Here is a 22745-nt window from a genome sequence, read left to right on the forward strand (position 1 = left end):
AACGTTTGGTTGTAATTATCAGACATAGTTTAACTTCTTTTTTAAATTTTGCCGCTTTCCAACTTTGTTAACCCAACAATCTCTCCGTTCTGGTTTTGGTTTTGTTTTTATACTTTTAACTGAGAAATGACAGAGCCTGTATCCATCTAATTAGTTATTAATCATTTCTCAACTGATTTTTTATAGTTCGTTCTTTTACCCTTCTGTCCCAGGTTAAGAGCGGGTTTGGATTCTGTCTCATTATGTATGTATGTGCCTGTACCAAGTTAGGAGCCTCTTATTCAGTGGTTGTCGTTTGTTGGTGTGTTACATATTTGATTTTGGTTGTTGTTTTTTTTTTGTTACATAAATAAGGCCGATAGTTTGCTCTTTTTAATATTTTAAATTTGCAAATCGGGACCTTTTATAACTGACTTTTCGGTATGGGCTTTGCTCACTGTTGAATACCGTACGGTGACCCATAGTTGTTAATTTCTGTGTCATTTGATCTCTTGTAAATAGTTGGCATCTTGGCAATAATACTACATCTTTTTTTTTTTATAATAAGTAAAAAGGCTCTGTCACTGGTCTGGTCGAGTTCCCGGTAATGATTGGTCTTACTTCGACATACAACACTAGTATATTTCTCAACAGTCAAGTCTCAAAGTTGGCACTTATTTGGACTATTTGTATAATATCTCTATATAAAGATTTAACTACCATATTCCACCTTATACCACACCAACTTGGTATAATAAAACATCGAAAATATTAAGCACCGAGACCAACAACTTAAGCACTGTCAGCCGCCACCTTAGCACGAGCACCGACAACATAAGCACTGTCACCTGCAACCCGACATAGCACCATCATCGACAACCTTAGCACCGTCACCTGCAACCCGACTTAGCACCAGTATCGACAACCTAAGTACCGTCACTGTCAACCTTAGTACCGTTACCGACAACCTGATTTAGCACCATCATCAACAACCTTAGCACCGTCACCGGCAACCTTTACACCGTTTCCGACAACCCTATCACCGTCACCGGCAACCTTAGCCCCAGCACCGACAACCTTAGCACCGTCACAGACAACCTTATCACCGTCACCGGCAGCCGTAGCACCGACAACCATAGCACCGTCACCGACAACCTTAGCACTAGCACCGACAACCTTAAAGAAATTACAAAGATAACGGTTATTAAATACAGTATTTACTAACTTTTAACGTTTGGTTGTAATTATCAGACATAGTTTAACTTCTTTTTTAAATTTTGCCGCTTTCCAACTTTGTTAACCCAACAATCTCTCCGTTCTGGTATTGGTTTTGTTTTTATACTTTTAACTGAGAAATGACAGAGCCTGTATCCATCTAATTAGTTATTAATCATTTCTCAACTGATTTTTTATAGTTCGTTCTTTTACCCTTCTGTCCCAGGTTAAGAGCGGGTTTGGATTCTGTCTCATTATGTATGTATGTGCCTGTACCAAGTTAGGAGCCTCTTATTCAGTGGTTGTCGTTTGTTGGTGTGTTACATATTTGATTTTGGTTGTTGTTTTTTTTTTGTTACATAAATAAGGCCGATAGTTTGCTCTTTTTAATATTTTAAATTTGCAAATCGGGACCTTTTATAACTGACTTTTCGGTAGGGGCTTTGCTCACTGTTGAATACCGTACGGTGACCCATAGTTGTTAATTTCTGTGTCATTTGATCTCTTGTAAATAGTTGGCATCTTGGCAATAATACTACATCTTTTTTTTTTTATAATAAGTAAAAATGTCAAAAATAGGGGTACAGCAATCAACAATGTGTTTTCTTTTTATAACTTTAAAAAAAGACAGATATTTAACCAAACATTCACTATGACAATATAAAACAACGAAGCATAAAACGAGTGCAACGTCATATGCAGGAAAGAAACACAAAAAGACAAACAGACAAAGCACATTAGCAAAAACGAAAGACAAGAATAAAGAATTCGAAATAATCATAGAAAAATAGTGCAAGTTCAGGAAGTACATAGCCTAATCAAATGGATACGACCAAAGGACTAAACAGTTAAGGTAATGTTCAAAGACAACTAAATATATACTGTAACGCGTTATTATGATGATGAACAACGTCAATACCCAGGATATATCAGCATTAGCGATCATCCCTATCAGGGACATTAATGTAGCAGCAAATTAGATTAACAAAATTACAAACATCAAATCAGATATAATTAACTTCACTCATATGAGTGACATGAAACGATTTAAGAGTGTCCTTACAAACAACGGTATATTGCTGGGTCTTCCAAGTGCTCCACGAAACCTTTATCTTGTCTAAGGGAGGGATAAATCCTACTTTGTAAAAGATCACTCTGATTTAAACGAAAATATCTCTGAAATTGACATTATCAAGATGCTTGATTTCTTGATTGACAACACATCTGCAATTTTCTTGCCAACTTGTTATTATTAGGCTGACTTCATACATTAACTTCTTAGGAAGAACGATAGGAAGTTAGCAAAATCTTTAACTCTACTTTCCGCTATATAGATGACGTTCTTTTAATAAATAACTTAAATTTGGTGACTAAACTGAACACAACTATCCCTACGAACTAGAGATACAGGATACAACATATACATTTATGTCGGCCTCATACCATAACTTACATCTAGAAATTAACAATGAGGGTCGGTTGAAAACAAAACTTTACGACACAAGAGATGATTTCACCTTTCCAAATGTGAACTTTCTATTTCGAAGTAGCAACATTCCAGCAGTACCTGCGTACGGGATATTTATCTCCCAATTGATACAATATTCCCGTGCTTGCATTTTCTATTATGATTTTCTTGATAGAGAGTTGCTGCTCACAAGGAAGCTATTAACCAAGAGTTCCAAATGGTGAAGTAGAAATCCTCCCTCGGTAAATTTTACGGACGTCATCACGAGTTAGTTGACCGTTATTGAATAACCGTTTCACAAATGAAATCGGAAATGTCCATACGTCGTTACTACAGTTACTACAATCCCCTTCCCTTTTATGAATGTGACCTACCGAATTAGACTATTTACCGGATATGTTTTAACAAAAGCAACACGACGGGTGCAACATGTGGAGCAGGATCTGCTTACCCTTCCAGAGCACCTGAGATCACCCCTAGTTTTTGGTGGGGTTCGTGTTGATTATTCTTTGGTTTTCTATGTTGTTTCATGTGTGGTCTATTGTTTGTCTGTTTGCCTTCTTTCATTTTTAGCCAGGCATTTTCAGTTTATTGTCGATTTATGAGTTTGACTGTCCCTCTGGTGTCTTTCGTCTCTCTTTTAAGAGAAAAGTAGTGACTGAAAGTTAGTCATTCGCATAATTATGATAACTGTCACATAGTTGAATTCTTCCAAGACTTTATTACGCTCATTTTGTTTTTAAGCTGTTATTTTGGGTATATTATAAGTTGGTTTTAGTATTTCATGACCATACTTCAATGTCTAACCGGAGAACTACCTCGAACATCAATAAATAATGAAATTAGTATAGCTGGTAGATCTGCTTTGTTTGTCGTGTATTTAACAATCTGCCATAATGTTGACTCAGAACGTATCTGACGGAGAAACACACATGACATTTTTTATATAGATTATACCGTTGGTTATCCGGTTTCAATGGTTTTACACTAGTAACTTTGGGGCCCTTTACAGCTTTATGTTCGGTGTGAGCAAAGGCTCCGTGTTGAAGGCCGTACATTGACTTATAATGTTTTCCTTTAATAAATTGTTATTTGGATGGAGAGTTGTCTCATTGGCACTCACATCATATCTTCCTATATTTATGAAGCGAAATATTGCTATTTACCTGTGACCAGCATACTACATATACATTCGTACTGTACATGATTATTTCTTATTTTCTTAATATGCTTAAGGCTAGGTTTGAAGACAGAGTTATCTAAAAAAAAATATCGAATTCAAATCATTGGTTCATATGACGTTTATTAGAAGAAGAAAAAAATATCAATGTAGCTACAAAAGATTGATCACAAAACATTATAAGTCAGAATACATCACATCTTTTGAACAATTTGGACAAATAAACATTTTAATTAAGCAGTATTTATTAATCATTTCGTAGATTAGATTTGGACAAAGTTATGAAAAAGAAAAATCACAATAGTGTACATCTGCAGATAACTCTGGACAGGAAGTATAGTATGTTCGTTTTTTAAAACTTATTTAGAAAGATAACTGCGGTATAATTTCGATTTTAGTAGCGATTTGGAATTCAAATTCAGGGTTAAAGGTAATTTCGAGCCGATATACTGTAGCTCGTTTTTCAACTTTCCGTAGGATAGCTCTCCTCTCTTTAGCGTCTTCCGATTGTCGAAAAGATTCATATGTATTTCCAAGTATAGTTTGAGCTGATTTGTCGAACAGTATTATCCATAAACTTTTATCCGAGCTGATCGGAGAGTCCACAAATTCAGCTTTCAATCGAACCTTGTCTTCCCCTTTCTGACACTTTTGACATTCCTCACAGTACCATCCGTCGTCAGTTTCTTTAAGCTTCCCATGGCTTTCTTCATATTCACAGTGCTTAATAATCATTTCAACGTGACTTTTTTTCGCAAATGATTCAATTTTAACTGAACTTATGTAAATTAAATGTTTTTTCCTTTCCAAATTTACAACATCTTTAATATTCATCGTCTCAGGGATAAGATAACTTTCATCTTCATTTTCTAAAAGCGGTTTCATTTTCTCACTTGATTTCCTTTCAAAAGTAGCAAAATCTCCCGCTGTCAAATAAAATTTATCTCCGTCATAAACCTTAAACATGCCTACCTCCACGTTTTTAAGTTTAAGTACTTGTCCTGGTTTGTACCAAAATCGGATGTCGTTTATTCCAAAGCCCCAAATGTTCATCTTAATTTTTCCACTTTTATCTTTGAACATAACTTCCTTTAAATACTTTTTGCTTGGTTTGCGTACTGGGCCAACTGAAGTGATTATTACAGGACCAACCATTCGTAGCTTCCTTATGATAGTCTTATCTTTCATGTCAGCTATTTTATGAGAATGATATTTCGTTTTTTCCAATCGTTCTTCTTTTGAAACATGTTCTATTGTTGTTGATCGAGACAGAATCAATTCCTGCTCTGAACTTACATACTCGCTTGTTCTAAGTTCATAGCCAGAAATGTTATATAACATCCCAGGTTTCATGTTTTGATTGATATAGTGAACGTGTTTGCCAAACGCAGATGCCCTAATATTTTGCAAGTATGCGTCGCTATGTAATAGTATTCCTATTCTTTGTTTGCAGATCAAGTTGCCATAATTTTGTATTGGAGACATTTCGAGAACCTCTACCGTCATTGTAGTCATTCTTAACTTTTTAACTGAGGTTTTCCGTTCAACAAATTTGCTTCCGTCCTCTGCTTCATCAGCCTGTCTTTGAAAACTAGTCTGAAAGATTAAGTAACATATTATTAACTTACTCGTATACAAGCATGAACGTTTATCTATAAATTATCACTTTTTGTAACATAATTTGTCATTTCGCATATCCAGATAAAAATATCTGCTCAAATCAAACATGTTAAGTAATTCAAAAAAGGGACGAAAGATACCAAAGGGACAGTCAAACTCGTAAATCTAACACAAACTGACAACGCCATGGCTAAAAATGAAAAAGACAAACAGAAAAAACAATAGTACACGTGACACTACACATTTGCTACATAGAAAACTAAAGAATAAACAACACGAACCCAACCAAACACTAGGTGTGATCTCAGGTGCTCCGGAAGGGTAAGCAGATTCTGCTCCACATGCGGCACCCGTCGTGTTGCTTATGTGATTACAAATCCGGTAAATAGTCTAATTCGGTAGGTCAAATTCTTGAAAGGGAAGGGGATTGTAGTTACGACGTAAGGAACATATCCGATATCATGGGTTATCTGTCATGTCATGTCTATACACAGTCACTATGATTTAAAATGACGTTAGACTCCAAGCAGCATGGGATACTAATTTAATACAAATATGTAAACCAAAATCAGAAGAAGTGTTGGAAGGTTTTCTTTAACTAAGAATGATTATGTCCAAGTTGACTGAACATTGAAATTTAAGGATGTAAACATCTGAGGAGCCAAACATTTCTAGAATTAAACTTTGTTTCTTTACCTGATTTTTGGGTTTATTAGACTGTAACAAAACAATTGGTGAAGAAAAAATCATATGGGTGGTGCACTTCTTTTTTTGCTACAGCCCTTTGAAAATGCTCAATTTTGATGATTTTCCCATTTTTCATCGATTTTTACCTATGTTTTGGGCTATTATTGTGAAAAAAATGCACAGTTCCACAATAAAACTTTTGTTCATACTTTCTATAAAGATGAAGTGGACCAATCTGATTAATATTTTACTTTAAAAAAAACTTTAAGTAGGTGTTAATATAAGAAAGTTTTATCATATTTTGATGTTTTTTTGTGTAAAATTTACCATGCTGTCAATTTTGTATTTTTGTGATTTTTCTCAGTTTTAAGAACAAAATGTATGTTATTTTATATTCATTTCATATATTATTTGCTATAAATGATTGAAAAATACATATTTAAGCAATTTGAAAAGACCAAAATGATATGGGATGTACAAAATTCTTGTAAAATCCATCTTTGTGTCCCTCACCCATTTTCTCAAAATTTAAGATAAAAATACTAACTTGATTCGTAGTAAAATTTGAAAATTGGATTACTCCAAAACCATTTATTGTAAATACACAATTTGTTCACAAAGTATGTTTAATTATGATATTTTTAAATTTCATTGATATTTCCCACTTGTATCACATGTTTTGGAAATAATTCAAGAACGATATTTCAACGAGACTGAACGAGACTGGAAAGTCAGAAGAATACATCCTTAAGAGAAATACGTTTTTTGTCATCTTTATTCAGTTGTAAAATAAATCTTACTGCTCATCTTTTACTGTCTATTATAATTACCATTGACTTCTATAACAGATGATTGAAATGATCTAAATTTTTATATATGTATCAAGAAATGTGTGTAGATCCATTTTCTTTGTAGTTTTGAATTTATTATTGTTCAAGTATAAGATATTCGAAAAGTCCTCTGATCTGTTAGCTTACTGATTGGTCAAAATGTCAATTCTGACATGTTAGTTCAACAGGCGGTGAATTTTTATGGCGATTGGTGTATTCAAACCAGAAACGTTTGCTGGTGACGTTACTCTGTCAGGGCATATAGTCTTGTTAAAAATAATAGTCTCTCAGGCAAAGTTGGCTTTAGACGAATTTGGCTATTAATTTTTGGAATTTTTGACATATAGCTCTTCGGACGCAATAAATTATAAAACGTGTTGTTTTCCATTTATTACATCACTGGGTCGATACCTCTGCTGTTGGACTATCAGTCCCCGAGGGTATCATCAGCTCAGTAGTCAGTGCTTCGGTACTGACATGATATAACAAACTTTACTAAAATTGTCTGTTTATAAATTTTGAAATTATTATGAAACTAAGGTTTCAACTCCCTGAGGCAAAGATGGCTTTAGACGAATTTGGCTATTTTTTTTGGAATTTTTTACATATCGCTCTTCAACGATTTCTGGTACTTATACATCTTCGGATTTCAAATGTTTGGCTTTGAGCGTTCCTGATGAAGGTAAATCCAGAAAAGCACTTCGGACGCAATAAATTATAAAACGTGTTGTTTTCCATTTATTACATCACTGTGTCGATACCTCTGCTGGTGGACTATCAGTCCCCGAGGGTATCATCAGCTCAGTAGTCAGTGATTCGAAACTGACATGATTTAACAAACTTTACTAAAATTGTCTGTTTATAAATTTTGAAATTATTATGAAACTAAGGTTTCAACTCCCTCAGGCAAAGATGGCTTTTGACGAATTTGGCTATTTTTTTTTTGGAATTTTTTACATATAGCCCTTCAACGATTTCCGGTACTTATACATCTTCGGATTTCAAATGTTTGGCTTTGAGCGTTCCTGATGAAGGTAAATCCAGAAAAGCACTTCGGACGCGATAAATTATAAAACGTGTTGTTTTCCATTTGTTACCATATTCAATATGGATGGTATGTACCCTGCCATACACTTGTCGCCAACAATTACGCAAAATGTCGTTAATGAACATGGTCTGTCATACTTTGATGTCATATTCAGAGACGATAGCAAGTTACTGTCAGTTTGCCAAAAACGGTAGTGTTAAAAGCCATATTCTTTTTTGAGCAACATTGATGTTCAATAAATAAACTAACGAATATACCAAGGAATTTTCTTTGAAAGAAAATTTCAAATACGATTAAGATTTGTAAGAAGATTTACGAAACAGTAAATGACGACACCAGATTAAATTCTCACAAAGACCTTTAAATTACAGGTAACAAGCTAAGGTAAGATAGGTGTTTGTTAGTGCAGTCTTGGTAACTGAAATGTTTTAGAGGCATATCAGACAGTTCCGCTACTTTTTAGAAATCAATTGTCTATCAATGAATTTAATGCTCAAAGTAATGAACCATTACATATTGAACTATCATATTTACTTACTTTATTCACTGATCATATAGCTTAAATATTTAATATTCTAAACATCTAGCTACAAACATATGATATTTTTAAACATATAAGTGAAAAAATAATAGATGGAATATGATTGCAATTAAGACAAGTCTACACAAGAGACCGAATGACACCGAAGTAAACAATTTTAGGCCAGTGTACGGGCTTCGACCATGAGCTAAGCCTTTACCACCAAGTAAGCGTTGACAGGCCCGAAAATTTAAAGGAGAAAATTAGCAACGGCCTATTTTTCGTAAACAAAGATAAACGAAATACATATATGTTACACAGCAACAAACTACAAGCACTGAATTATAAGCTCCTTGCTTGGGACAGACACACATAAAATGCGGTTGAACTCGTTTTAAGGTGAGCATTTTGTTATTACTAAATTGACAGTCTTTTATTATATTGAAAAGATTAAATTGTTATATGTACTCCATTATTTTTATTAATAAATGATAACACACAATTGAGAGATGTAGAGGGCAAATGAAAGCATACAGTTGTTAGTTAGTTATGGGTATTTTGAAAGCAACATATATTGTATGCTATGTTTTTCATCTTAATGTAATGTTGAACTTGACTCATTCATATTTGATTTATATCCCGTAAATATAATTTTTAACAGTGTTTCTACTGTACTGTAATATGTTTAACATCAGTAACGAAAAATTTATGTTTGTCTAAATGTGAATGCCACTGACTTGTATCTAAATCAATATTTTTTAAGTTTATAACTGACAGGTGTTTTTAAATATTTTTCTTGAATTTGATAATTATGGTTATGAATAACTTACGCATACATATATCTTCACGTAAGATATACCAGTCCATTACTCTTAGTAGAGGTAACCGGTGAGATCACGAACCGACAAATAATGACGAACGAACGTAGTAGGAGCAGTGATTTTCATATTGGTTAAAGTTTATTAAAATCGAATAATCGACTAAAATACCCCTTGACATTTCACAAAGTTCCCTGTATTAGAACAATACAATTCGAGCTTTCAAGTATAAGGAGGTATTTATAAGACTATGTATTTTTAACTTAAATACCGGAAGTGCCTAAATATGGATCAAAACGAAACAGTACGTATAAATGTATACCTGTGGTGGTCACCTTCTAATAGTCACGTGGAATGAAAGCATGATTTAATCATGGGGACAATCTATTAATTAACTACGGTGCATGTGTTTGAAAGAAGAATATGTAGAAGATATTGAATACATATTTGTTCAAAAATAAACATTTTAACTAGTAGGGACAGACCAGTTACTTGAAAAAAATATGCGGCGCGACAATTTTTAATTTTTTTTTAAATTTAACACTTTTTTTTGTGGTAATTATCCAAGATAAGATTTAATTCAAAATCAAATATATTATTCTCCAGTCTTTTTCCTATATATTATTTTATATCGTAGTTAAAGCGGGTATCGATCATCTATCTTTGAGGAGGGTATACGGAGGCAATCATTTGATTCTGATGGGACCAACCGGGCAGATTTGGTCAGTCATGTTAATTATTTTTGAAAAAAAATTCAACTGCTACACGCAAGATTATTTATTACACATGTATCATTTTACCGTATAATAGAATTTGGAAGCCAGTTTATTTTAGGTTGGAGCCAGCATATTTTTTACTATTATTTTTCTGACCATCAAATTTTATTTACGTGACCTGCCAGCTCCGATCCTAGAATCAAAGGATCGTCGACTAACCCTCATTTAGTATGCGGTGTTGCTGGTATTATTTAGTATATTTGGTCCGGGGAAAAAGAATAGAACGCCGAAAAAAAATTTGGAACTTGATACGCTGGAATTATAAAATTATATTATTATATCTTATTTGGTTATTCATTGGTTATTATGCGAAAGAACACATATATAGTATATATATATACTCAAGAGTCAACCTTAAATTGAGGGTACATTATATGGCCTTCCAAAAACCGTTTCGATCCCTAACATCACTGAAGAGACATATATTGTCGCAATCTAGATCTGGTGTACAAAAAAAATATTGACACCTTGTGTTTGTGGCATAACATCTTGCTCACAGGTTCATTGTTTTCTGTTTAGTATTAAATTTATATTAAGATCCATTTTGTAACATCTTGTGATCAATTTTATTTGGCAATCGCCAATGGCAGTCAGCAGGGTTAAAGAACATCAGTTGTTCGACCTGTTAGTCAAATGTGTTTTGTTTAAATATACTTTTTCACTTTTTTTGGTCTTTTGGAAAATGCTGTTTGTGCAGTATTTAGACCCTTCTATAACGAAATTTGTTTTACATGCACACGTATAAAAATTGCGGTTTTATCCAACGCAATCATAGGTTTGGACGTAGTTTTCAATTTAGACTTGTTTATATTTTATCGTTTGTGCATGTATCATATTTTCCTTCCGGTTTTCGGTTAAGTATTTGGTATTCGATTGTTTTTCTTTTTTTCCCTAGTCAGTACAAAGACTAGAAGGAATCTCCCCCATTTTGTTATTTAGCTCATTCTAAACAATGATTCGAATTAATACAAATTTTCAGTTTATTCTTTCTAAAGCTTTGCATGTATGCGCCCAAGGAGGGGTCAATTCATATATAAAAGTACCGAATAAATATACAGACGTTCCGCTAGAATTGGTAATTTTTCAACTCGTCAAATCCATGATTTGGTATGAAATTTGAACCTTATTATGTGACTTGGCCGGTAATTTCAGGCCTAAGAATTAACCAGGCGAAAATTATCAGGCGAATCTATGATTTGGGCAGAAATTTTGAACTAAGAGACCATCCATTTAAATTAAAAATGGGTCTACGGGCAGGGCTGTTCAAGGAAGGACATGTCCAATTTTCTCGTCAGAAATTATTTTTGTCTCTGCCTTTTCTAGCCATTCTTTAGTCGTTCAGTCTCTAAGATTTTGGAATCAAGTTATTTATTTTTTTAAAATACCCCCCTTTTTCCATGCCAGTTAAATTATCGGACCCTAAACTCATGTTCTGGTAACAATTTCAACGCGAGATGTTTTGGACCTGCATCCAATGAAAGTTGTTACTTATTTTTAAAAGTCTCAAATTTGCAATAATGAAAAATAAGAGAGCCTAACTTTTTATCTTTTAATGAATGCCCTGCCTTTTTATTTCAGTCCCCTGCCCCCCCCCCTTTACAAAATAAACGGAGGTTTTCTACTCTTGATGCTGGCCAGAAATCAGAATCAAAATATTTTGTTCTAAAAAATATAACCCCCCTCCACTCCCACCAGAAAATGCCCCGTGACTGACGACGACATACAAAGTAAAAAGAATAAAATAGGCAGTACGCGTATCAAACAATAAAAAAATGCACTTATAATCCTTACTTGAAATTAATGATCCCGCTTCGTGTCATACGGCAAATTAGGTGATACGTCGTGATTCGTACGTGATTCGTGATCTCATCTGTTACCTCTAGTAGAGCTTTCTTACAAATTGACGAAAAGTACGAACGAACGTAAAGGGAGCACGTATTTCATTTCCACAATAACAGTTAAAAGAGTCTTTGTTTTATCCAGTAAAACAGCATTATTTTCTAAATCAAGTTTATTTTTCAAAAATAATAATATCGTAAATAATACACGATTTTAATATAATCAAACAGAGAAAAATAGTGTCAAATACACTTACTTCCGATACGTTACTTACGTTAAACACGAGCACAAACATTTCCGCGGGATTTTTTTAAGCACGAGTTTCACGATTAGCATTCCAATGACAGTATTGAAGTACGTTAGTCTAAATTTAACGACAAGATTTACATTTATTTTTATTGTTTATAGTTCACTTTCAGCGAATTGTCAAAGTGAAATATCGGGATTTGCTAAAAAAAACAAAACATGATGTTACAATGTTGTTAAAAAGTAATGTTGAATAAATCTAGAAAAACAAATTTTGTATATCAAGAAAATAAACCTACAATTTTGCGCCATACATATTGTGGATTTTATGATGACGATTTAACAGTTCACATGTTTGGAAGATAGACGCGAAGTTGTCACTTATCGTCAATTGGCTAATATTTCATGAATGTTCCGAACTATAGGCAAAACGTAAATATTCGCTAAAAGAACCCTTCAATTGCTCCGGTGTATCATATATACACATTAAGGGTGGGGGTGATATTACCAGGGGAGAGGCGATGATTCAAAAGTTTTTAAACGAGCACCAGCATATGGCATAGTATGAAGATCATCTTTTTTCTTCATTTTGATTCTATTATTTTGAGCGTTGTAAATTTTGAATCAAGGAAGTATTTGTGTTTAGATTTTTCTTATTTTTCTGCAAGGGAAGAAGACAATATATTTGCTTTGACATTTTTTTAGGTTAAGCAGTACAACTAATTGTAGTATTGAAGAGTTGGGGAGGGGCCTGGTTTTTAGTCTATTAGGAGTTTTGTTTTCGTCTGACTACTCTATATTTAGGATATGTTGAAGTGTTATCTCCTCCGACCTGGTGGAATCACATTTTAACCTATCGTACGTCCCGAAATTCTAAATATATCTCAAGAAAACTACAATTTAATAAGAGTCGTATCATGTAGGATAATTGTCCGAAGTTCCACCACTACTATTCAAATATGTCAAAATAAAGGATCCCTAAAACAATTCTTACGTATGATTCGTCAAGCATACGTACCTTTCGTCAATTTGTAAGAAAGCTCTTATATTACTTAATGTTTAAATATTTACTATCCTTTTAAATTTGTTTTAATTTAATAATAAATGATTTTTTTTTAAGATGTCTGCTTTTAGAATATTAGGCTTTTTTATTACATATAAACCCTCAATGGACCGATTCAAACTTTGATCATCATTCATCGAGTTGATAACAATTAAGCAACCTCTGGAAATCCGAATGTTAACAACTTATAAGTAAAAGAAAATTGTTCGTCGTAAATTTTGAGGATCATTACTGATCTAAGGAGTGATCAATGGAGAGGTCACAATATCAATTCATCTTGTTAGATATGACAACAGTACTAACAAATTGTCTAAATCTCTTTTTCTGGATATTTATACATTAGTATTTTACGATTGATTTTTGGTATGGTACGATTATCAACTCACAGAAGGTTCACTGTCAGATTGCAAATTCATATCTGTATCTGTTACTGATTTCTTTTCCTCGCATATGCTGAGAAACGTTGAACTTTGCTGTTTTTGATTTGTTCTTCTCTTTTTCGTTGAACGACGATAGAAGCTGCGAGGTAAACGTCTTTTACGTCTAACTGTCTTTTTTGTGCTGTCTGAAAATATACATGGCGTAAAGGACTTTATTTCTCACGAAAGAAAGGATTGTGTAGACCTTAAAAGAGTTAAACAATACAAAATAAAAACATGATATAATCTATAAATTAACCGGTATTATGTTTTCACGTTTGAAATTTCCGAATCTTCTTAGCTTAGCATGTTTAATCTCCGAAGCCAAAGTCATATTTTTATATCTATATACACATGGAAAAAAGTATTGCAACACCTTGATTTTTTAAAACTTGAAAAATCAACCTCTTTTTTTGGATGAAATATAATAAAATATGTGAATAATATTATTGAAACATAGTTTATGATAACATTGGCATTAAAACGAAGAAAAAATGTTTGAAAAAAAAAAATGTATATAAGCACAATTTTAATACCAAAATGTAGTGTTTTTTGTACAAAAAAAAATGCATTTTACAACTTTTACTGTAGTCGAACTTTACTGTTCATATCATGGTTGATTGTTATACGCCAAAGAATGAGTACTTTGTGCGCAGCCTCCATTCAAACGGATAACCGCATCTAAACGTCTTCTGATTCCTGCCATAAATCGACTAATTTGTTGCTAAGGTAGCAGCAACCATTTCTGATGAAGGGCATTGTTTATTTCATGATGTGTTTGAACTGGGGTGTCCTTTCGCGCACTTTCCGCCCAATAGTGTCCCAAATATGCTCGATATGGTTGAAATTCGGGCTACGATCAAGCCAAGAAAGATGAACCGAATTCCATTTGAACATTGGATCTTCCTCCACTATGCTAATTGCCAACTTTGGCGAGCTTTGCACTACATTGGATACGGAAAACTGTGTGTCTGTTCGTTAGCAAAGGTCTCCGAAATGGTCTTATCGCACGATAACCAGTAGTGATGAGTCGATCTCAAACAGTTCTTGTTAAAAGGCTCCTGTATGGCCACCACTCTCTTTTTAGAATTGTCTTGTATGCAATGGATTTCCTTCTGACCAACCTTCATTATGCTTGATTTTCCTTAGCAAATGGTATAGGGGGTCTTCATTATCTCGAAATGTCTTTAACAGTGTTTATTGCCTGATTTATTCTCAAACGACTTATAGTGGAATGGTGATTACCAACAATACGTGCAGTCTTAACAGCGACATCCCTGCTTCCCTTATGCTGATAATCTGCCATCTTGCTGCAGTTAAGAGTTGTCAATGACCCATTATAAGGTTTCAATCACATAACTTTAAAGATTTGGTTATTTAAAGGGTTGAAAACAATGAGGATAAAAACAACTGTTTTGCTGTTTACGGGTACAGTAGCTGCATGTGCAGATAAAAAATTATCGAGTCAATATTTATTGATTAAACTCAGATGATACTTAAATAATGTTTAACTAGTTCTATTTTACCAAATGATATCCCAAAAAAATGAAAAGTGTTTTTTTAATTTCAATTTCAATTTGGTGTTGCAATACTTTTTCCATGTGTATATTTACCTTGCATTTCTTTAATAAGTTCTATCATGTCTTGTCTTTTGTTGTTTCTAAAAACATTTAATAAATCCGTCAATGGAGCTGAGCTTCTTTTATGCCACATTGTTAAACCCTCCAATGCTTGTCTTCGCATTTCTCGGGGATGTAAGTTCTCGATGTGTTTTATTTCATCAAGCGTCACATCAAGTTCCATTAGAATGAACGTCCAGTCCTCTAGTAAGTGTTTTGCAATTTTCGATAGTTCTTTATCATTAAACTCTAAAATCATCAAAATATGACGATTGACAATAGATAAATCAATTAGATACGGAACATCAGAAACGTTTAACTTTATCTTAGATATCATATTCTACAAAAAGCTTTGGACACACATAATACATATAAGTAAATTTTCATTTAGATTCATCCTAAACTATCTAAATACGTTATTGTAAATAGTTAAAGCTTGGCACATATTTGCCTTTACATAGGGCGCTTCTATCCAAAAGAATTGCCGTATTTGTTTCATTAGAAACGAAATATTTCAGGAGTGCTTAGATATATCGCACTTTTACCACGCTCAGGGTAAAATATTTGTCATAAAGGGCAAACCCGTGGTTTCAATCACGATATATTCAAGTCCCAATGAAATATTTCTAATTAGTGAATGATTTTTTTTTTTGTTCTGTTCGGGGTTTTTTTTGACAGAAAAAAAAATAATCGGGGATAAAGCACCTCTGACATAGTTTTTAAATTCCATTTATTCACAATTAATAGACATTTGAAGTTTGAAAAATAAAAATAAAAACAATATACATGAGACATGCACTGAATTGGTTTATCAGTTAGGTTGAAATAACACTCCCCTGAACCTGTATACCTTAACAATAGATCAGTTCAATTGAAATAAATCTTTGAAGTTATAATTAAACAGAAGTTATACAGAAGTTATGACTAAACAATTTAAAGATTTCAAAAGGGATCTGATAATTTAAACGAAAATTTGTGTTAAAATAAATATATATTGGTGATTTTGAATCTGTTCAAAGTTTTAATTTTTCTACCCTGTATACAACATTGCCTCACATTCTCATTAAGAAAAATTCACACACCTAATTCAAAGGGCATTTAAAAAGTCAGAATGTGAATATATATGTTCAAACTCTTGTATGTCATTTTTAGTAGCAATAAACAAAAAAACTATGTCAATTGGACATGCTTTGATACTATATATGCTCTTGAATTTTTACTACTAAACATTTTTGTTCGCTTTGGGGATTCTGTATATCGTCATATCGAAATTCCAATGGGGACTAACTGTGCACCACTTATTGGGGACCTGTTTTTGTATTGCTATGAGTTACAATTTATGACAAACATAAGCAAAGACCCATCGAAACAACATCTGACAATCAAATTTAATAATACTTTTAGATATTTGGATGATATTTTGGCTCTCAATAATGACGACTTCATAATATATACTAAAGAAATTTATCCTGTTAAACTTACTTTAAATAAATATAATACTAACAATGACCACTGCCCTTTCCTCGATATTGATATCTATATCACTAACGGAAAGTTAAATACTAAAATTTATGATAAAAGAGATGATTTTTCATTTCTTATCGTAAATTATCCATTTTTAGATGGTGACGTTCCCCCTTGACACCGTTTATATATCTCAACTTGTACGATTTGTTCGTGTATGTATCAATGTTTTTGGTTTTAACGAGAGAAATTTATATATTACTGAAAAATTATTACACCAGGGTTTTCGATATCACAAAATAGTCAAAACATTTACTAAATTTTATCATCAGTATACGGTCATCATTCGTAAATATAGCTCAACATGCAGACTTCTTATACGTTCAGGTATTTCACATCCATTTTTTTATTGAAATATTCTTTATAAAGCACAAAGGTGTCAGTATTCACCTCAGAAACTAACAAAACCTTTAAATAGACTAATTAAGAAGGGATAAAGTTACGATACTGTTGTCAGGTCATTAAAGATTGCATATTTTGGCGTTAATATTAAATTCACTCATAGGGTCTTTGTATCGGAACTAAACACATTTATTCAAAAACCAGTTGTTGGGATGACACGGGTTATGTTTTCTCATATATGTTATGATCGTATGATACTAAACCCCTAACGGGAAGGATTGTGCCTGGTGTTCATATGATGAGATCGTAATCTTTCAGTCAGTTTAATTGAAGTCTGGAGCTGGCATGTCAGTTAACTGCTAGTAGTCTGTTGTTATTTATGTATTATTGTCATTTTGTTTATTTTCTTTGGTTAAATCTTCTGACATCAGACCCGGACTTCTCTTGAACTGAATTTGAATGTGCGTATCGTTATGCGTTTACTCTTCTTCATTGGCTTGAGGTATACGTGGAGGGTTGAGATCTCACAAACATGCTTAACTCCGCCGCATTTTTGCGCCTGTTCCTAGTCAGGAGCCTCTGGCCTTCGTTAGTCTTGTATTATTTTAATTTAGGTTTCTTGTGTACAATTTGGAAATAAGTATGGCGTTCATTATCACTAAACTAGTGTATATTTGTTTGGGGGCCAGCTGAAGGACGCCTCCGGGTGCTGTAATTTCTTGCTGCATTGAAGACCTTATAGTGACCTTCTGTTGGTTTTTTTCTATGGTTGGGTTGTTTTCTCTTTGACACATTCCCCATTTTCATTCTCCATTTGATAACATAATATAAATTTAATCACTGTTATTTATCTGAACATTATTTAATATAATTTTCCCGCACTCTGAATCACTAACATTATATATATAGTATATATGGACGGCTACAGTGCAGGCGATTGGTATCACGATATTTGGGAAGCATTCGTTTGAATGCAGGCGAGGGAAGAACAAAATAATTGCGAAAGCATATTTACAGATCTAACATGGTTGGGTTTATCTATTATTCATTTTCAGAATATATTATCTTTTAATCCATGCACATGATATAAATGTATAGAGCTAGGTTAATATTTATTAATATTTTATCATTTCGTATATTTTAATTGATTTGATTCGTTCAGGAAAAATCATGTTAAAACTATATTTACGAAGATATATAGAAAACGGTGGATAGCAAAAGTGATATTGCACGGTTAATTTCGAATATCTAAAAACCAATATACATCGTCATGTCATTTAATGAATTCATGATATTGCTAAACGTTATAAAAAGTTGTTTATTAATGATCGATTATTTAAAGAAAAAAATCTTCTAAAACATATGATGAATACTAAAAACAATATATGAAATTACAATAAATATGTTGTTATGTTAAGGCGATACTATCCTGAATATGATACTTATAAAACTCAAATAAAAGCAAACGATCGAATATATTACACTGATGATTTTTGATACACTCATGGTTGGAATTTAATGATACAACAATTATAGCCTTTGTGTGAGGTCAATACATAATATATCGACTTAACGAATGAAATTGACCTCGGTCAAGACACTTCTTTCCGGTCAATACGACCTCATACAAAGGCTATAATTTGAACTTTCCATTCTAAGATTTATTTTTTTACGGAACATCACAGAACAAGTCAAATAGTTTTAGCCGTAAAGTTCCTTTCGAAAATAGCATTATCTACATAAGTGCAAACTAAAAGAAAAAAAGAAACAATATCGTATGATAATAAAAAAAACAACAGCTGTTTAATTAATTAGAAAGAAACTCGATTCAACTGAGATACAAACGATTCAGTCGTAACCCCGACTAGAACAAGTGCATACTGGCCTTTATGGTCGACTTGTTCAGTTTGTCAAGAAAGAGCAAACGAAATTACACTGCGCTATCATAAAAAAAAGAATACAGAAAAGCAGAAAAGTTTAAAAACTGAATTTTAAGAATTTCTGCAATTTGACAGAAATCAAGTGTTTACACCATCATTTTAAATCGTGTATTTTGTTAACTCAACATTGAATGATTGTCTATATATATTTTTTTTTCCACTGAGCAGTATGTTTTGTCAAATATTCATTAACACAGCAACCAATCAAGGCATCATTGTAACGATTGACAAATTGATAGTTCAACAGATAGTAGTCAACACAATAGCAGATACCCGGCAGGTTCTTTGCTCACTCTTTGAAATAACATTGTCAAGAATTCATGAAGAAACAGTTTAGTTTTCTCATAACCAGGAATACTACTTCGGAATTATGATAAAGTCAAGCGTATAAAACATGTTATACTATCTTATACATTTGAACTAATTTAGTAATAACATGAACTGTACCAATTTTCGACACAAGATTCTCATTTCGAACAAGCGGTTTCTGGTGGGTTTGTATTGCTCAGTTTTCATTTTACTATTAATATTATTTTGTGTTGATTCTTCTGTCAACAAATCTACTGTAAAACTGTTACTTTTCCCTCAAACATTGAAATCGAGACAATATTTTTATTTTGAATAAATTGTGAAAATTGCAGATATTAATAATGCGTAGATTAAATTATCTATATCTACATATAATGTCGTCAAATGAATTTTCTGACTTGTTATACTGGTATGACCAATTAAAAACCTTCCAAGTTTATTGAATATAAAAAGAACATTAAAACAGTATTTATAAAGGAAGTGCATGCACGACAAATCAGAAAATGTCTTCTCAATTCCACTTATCATCCTGATTTGTAAGTCTCACATCATTCATTAAAACATATGCTCTATGAACATGATGAATAATTTGCTATGTTATCCGACGAAATCGAGTAATGTAGCATTAAAACTTTTGTAACTATCGAACAAATTATCAAACCTTTTTTGTTGAATCGATTCTCGTCGTCAGATGAGCTTTCAGAATAAGACACATCCTCTTTAACATATTTCTTTATGGTACTCATGTTTCTGTTGGAAACTACAAAAAAGGAAAGAAAAATTAAGAATAATACAATTTAATAAAATTATAAAACTTAATTGTTACTAGCGGTTAACAAGGATCTGTAACGTAACGTTAAACGTTGTAAGGTTTTTCACTCTGATAATTTGTTATTTTCAAGCCTTGCTTGAAATTTAAACATGTTAAATCCATTAATGAATATGACATTTTTTGTCTCCTATATGAACTAAGGACTGAAAGTGCAAGCTTGTGTTGCAAAATGCTACCAAAGTCTTCTTATATTAGATAAAAGTGAACCCTTTCTGGTCGTTCTATGGGTTTAATCTTTGGCTTACATAACGACTTTAAAAAAACGGAAATCGAAATTGCATTGCCACATGTTCAAATACACAAAAGCTGCATTATTTGTTTCAAAATATACTTACAGTAATAATAACAGTTATAATTGACTGCTGACACACTTATTTCAGGTACAATGTATCCTTCGAAGACAGGCCACGATAGAAAATTAACAAGAATTATAAATATATGTTGGAAATTTGAGTCTATTTTTAAATTGTGGATTTTCAGAAAATGTTAAACGTATTATGTGACCGTGTACCTTGCTGATAATTCGAAAAGGTCATACATTAAAACAAATTATGCAAGGTGAACTTAGATTACTTATTTTATCTTTCTGACAAGAATGGAATACACGAAAAGAGATTCAACTTTTTTTTCTTCTTAATTTGATTATAGATAGACTTTCATTTATTTTTTAACACAATTATTTACCTTTCTTAAAATGAAAAATCTTGAAATTTTTTTTACAGAAAAGCATGCATCATTATTGATCACATTATAAATTTAAATGTGAGAAGGTATACGCTATTTAAAACATGACAAGAAAATAAATTAACATAAGCTTTTATGATTACTTTTACAAATATCTGGTATGATGGCAAACTACAATACAGGAAAGACATAATGACATAATGGACATGCTAAATGTTAGAAAATATATGTCACGATACTGGATTGACAATAGACAAAAAGTATATACCAAATAACAAGCCATACAAGGCTCTTTGATAACAAAATTTAAAACAAAACTCAAAAGAAAAAACGATCAAAATAATTTCATGAGAAGCACTTTACGACGCCGATAGCGTTCTTTGAAACACCCTATACGAATTAATTAATGAAATAAAAGAGGTATCTGCATTCTATATATCTTTTTTTTTATTATTTCAGAAGACCTCTCGTGAATTGTTAATTGTGATCAGATCGAGTTAATAAATGAATATCAAACAAACAATTTGCAAGATAACCAGAAGTTCTTTCTTCAATTTGCATAAATTTACAACCATTTTGGGTTAAATATTATTGCGACCAAAATAATAAGCTGCCTGTTTTGCAAAAAAGACAATCCTTAAACAGTTCTGATACTTAGGATATCACGTCTATAGGTTTTTCGGATAAAAGGATGTCAGTACCTTGTTAGCAATGCATTCACCTTGTACATCTTATGGCTACAAAATGATTATTAAGTTTAAAAAAATCCTTTGTAGGTCTCCTAATTAGAAGTGATGGTCCAAACGTTCTCAACTTGTTGATCATTCCAAGGGAAGTATGAATCCTTGGTCAATAAGCAGGAAAAGTCATTTAATGTGATTTCATTTTTTTATCGGCAGTTGGCAAATTTGAAATAGATGAAAATCAAACTTTACATTTTTTGTATTTAATCCAAGAGTTGCAAGTGGTGACTTTGCATATACATCTGATTGTTTACGGACGCCATTTCGGGTTGTTTAGTCGTTATGTATTATCTGATGAAAAGGTTATGATTGATATGCCGCTTGTGTAGAATATATAAAAGTAAATCTTGTTGTACATGAAGCTGTAACTAAGACTTGTATGACAATCGAACATCATTTCATTATATTGTCAACAATGTGTGAGCAAACCAAACACACATTATAGGTAAACATATCAATAACTGCATAATGTCTCTCCGTCACCCCTTGAGATAGTAATAAAGATGTATTCTGGTTATAGAAACCCCGATTGTAAAGAAATGCTAAAGTAAACCGTTTACATTTTCTAACGATTGCAATTCATTACTATTGCCTTATTAGCATATACAAAAAAGATAACTTTACATCACCATATACTTATAAATTACTTGTATCATATAAAACAAAACCCAAAGAATGGCAGACCAGTTCTTACCTTGAATAGACGTATCCCTCTCACACAGTTTTTGGTCTCTTTCTAAATGTTTCACATGACCTTAAAATCTACGTAATGCTTTACTTCCCTCATAGTTTATTATGCATCGTTTTGGAACGAATTAACGATTTTTTTTAGATGAAACACTTTGTCCAAAATCAGAGATCCATTAAGGGATGAAAACAAAATTGACATCTGAGTTACGATTTCAAAAGCTATCAATGTATTATTAAAGATGCAGTATAAAAACAATATTAGGTCAATGTCATAAAATATAAACTCTGTTTGAACTCGGCGCAAAACTTTTAATTGGCAAAACAGTTTATTAGCCTCATACAAAAAAAAATATA

The 22745-nt window shown here is 32.5% G+C and overlaps 1 protein-coding gene across 1 annotated transcript; it reads right to left on the minus strand.

Annotated features, from left to right (window-relative positions):
• Positions 1 to 4161: 4161 nt before the first annotated feature.
• LOC134691564 (uncharacterized) lies at positions 4162 to 22417 on the minus strand. The gene is made up of 5 exons (XM_063552129.1): positions 22396 to 22417; positions 20104 to 20202; positions 15322 to 15576; positions 13676 to 13854; positions 4162 to 5438 (listed from the first exon to the last, which is right to left on the minus strand). Exons 2-5 carry the CDS (start codon positions 20186 to 20188, stop codon positions 4206 to 4208), a joined length of 1752 nt encoding a protein of 583 aa, XP_063408199.1. The 5' UTR covers positions 20189 to 20202; positions 22396 to 22417; the 3' UTR covers positions 4162 to 4205.
• Positions 22418 to 22745: the final 328 nt, after the last annotated feature.

The sequence above is a fragment of the Mytilus trossulus genome, chromosome 11 (assembly GCF_036588685.1).
Source record: "Mytilus trossulus isolate FHL-02 chromosome 11, PNRI_Mtr1.1.1.hap1, whole genome shotgun sequence".
Classification (NCBI taxonomy): domain Eukaryota; kingdom Metazoa; phylum Mollusca; class Bivalvia; order Mytilida; family Mytilidae; genus Mytilus; species Mytilus trossulus.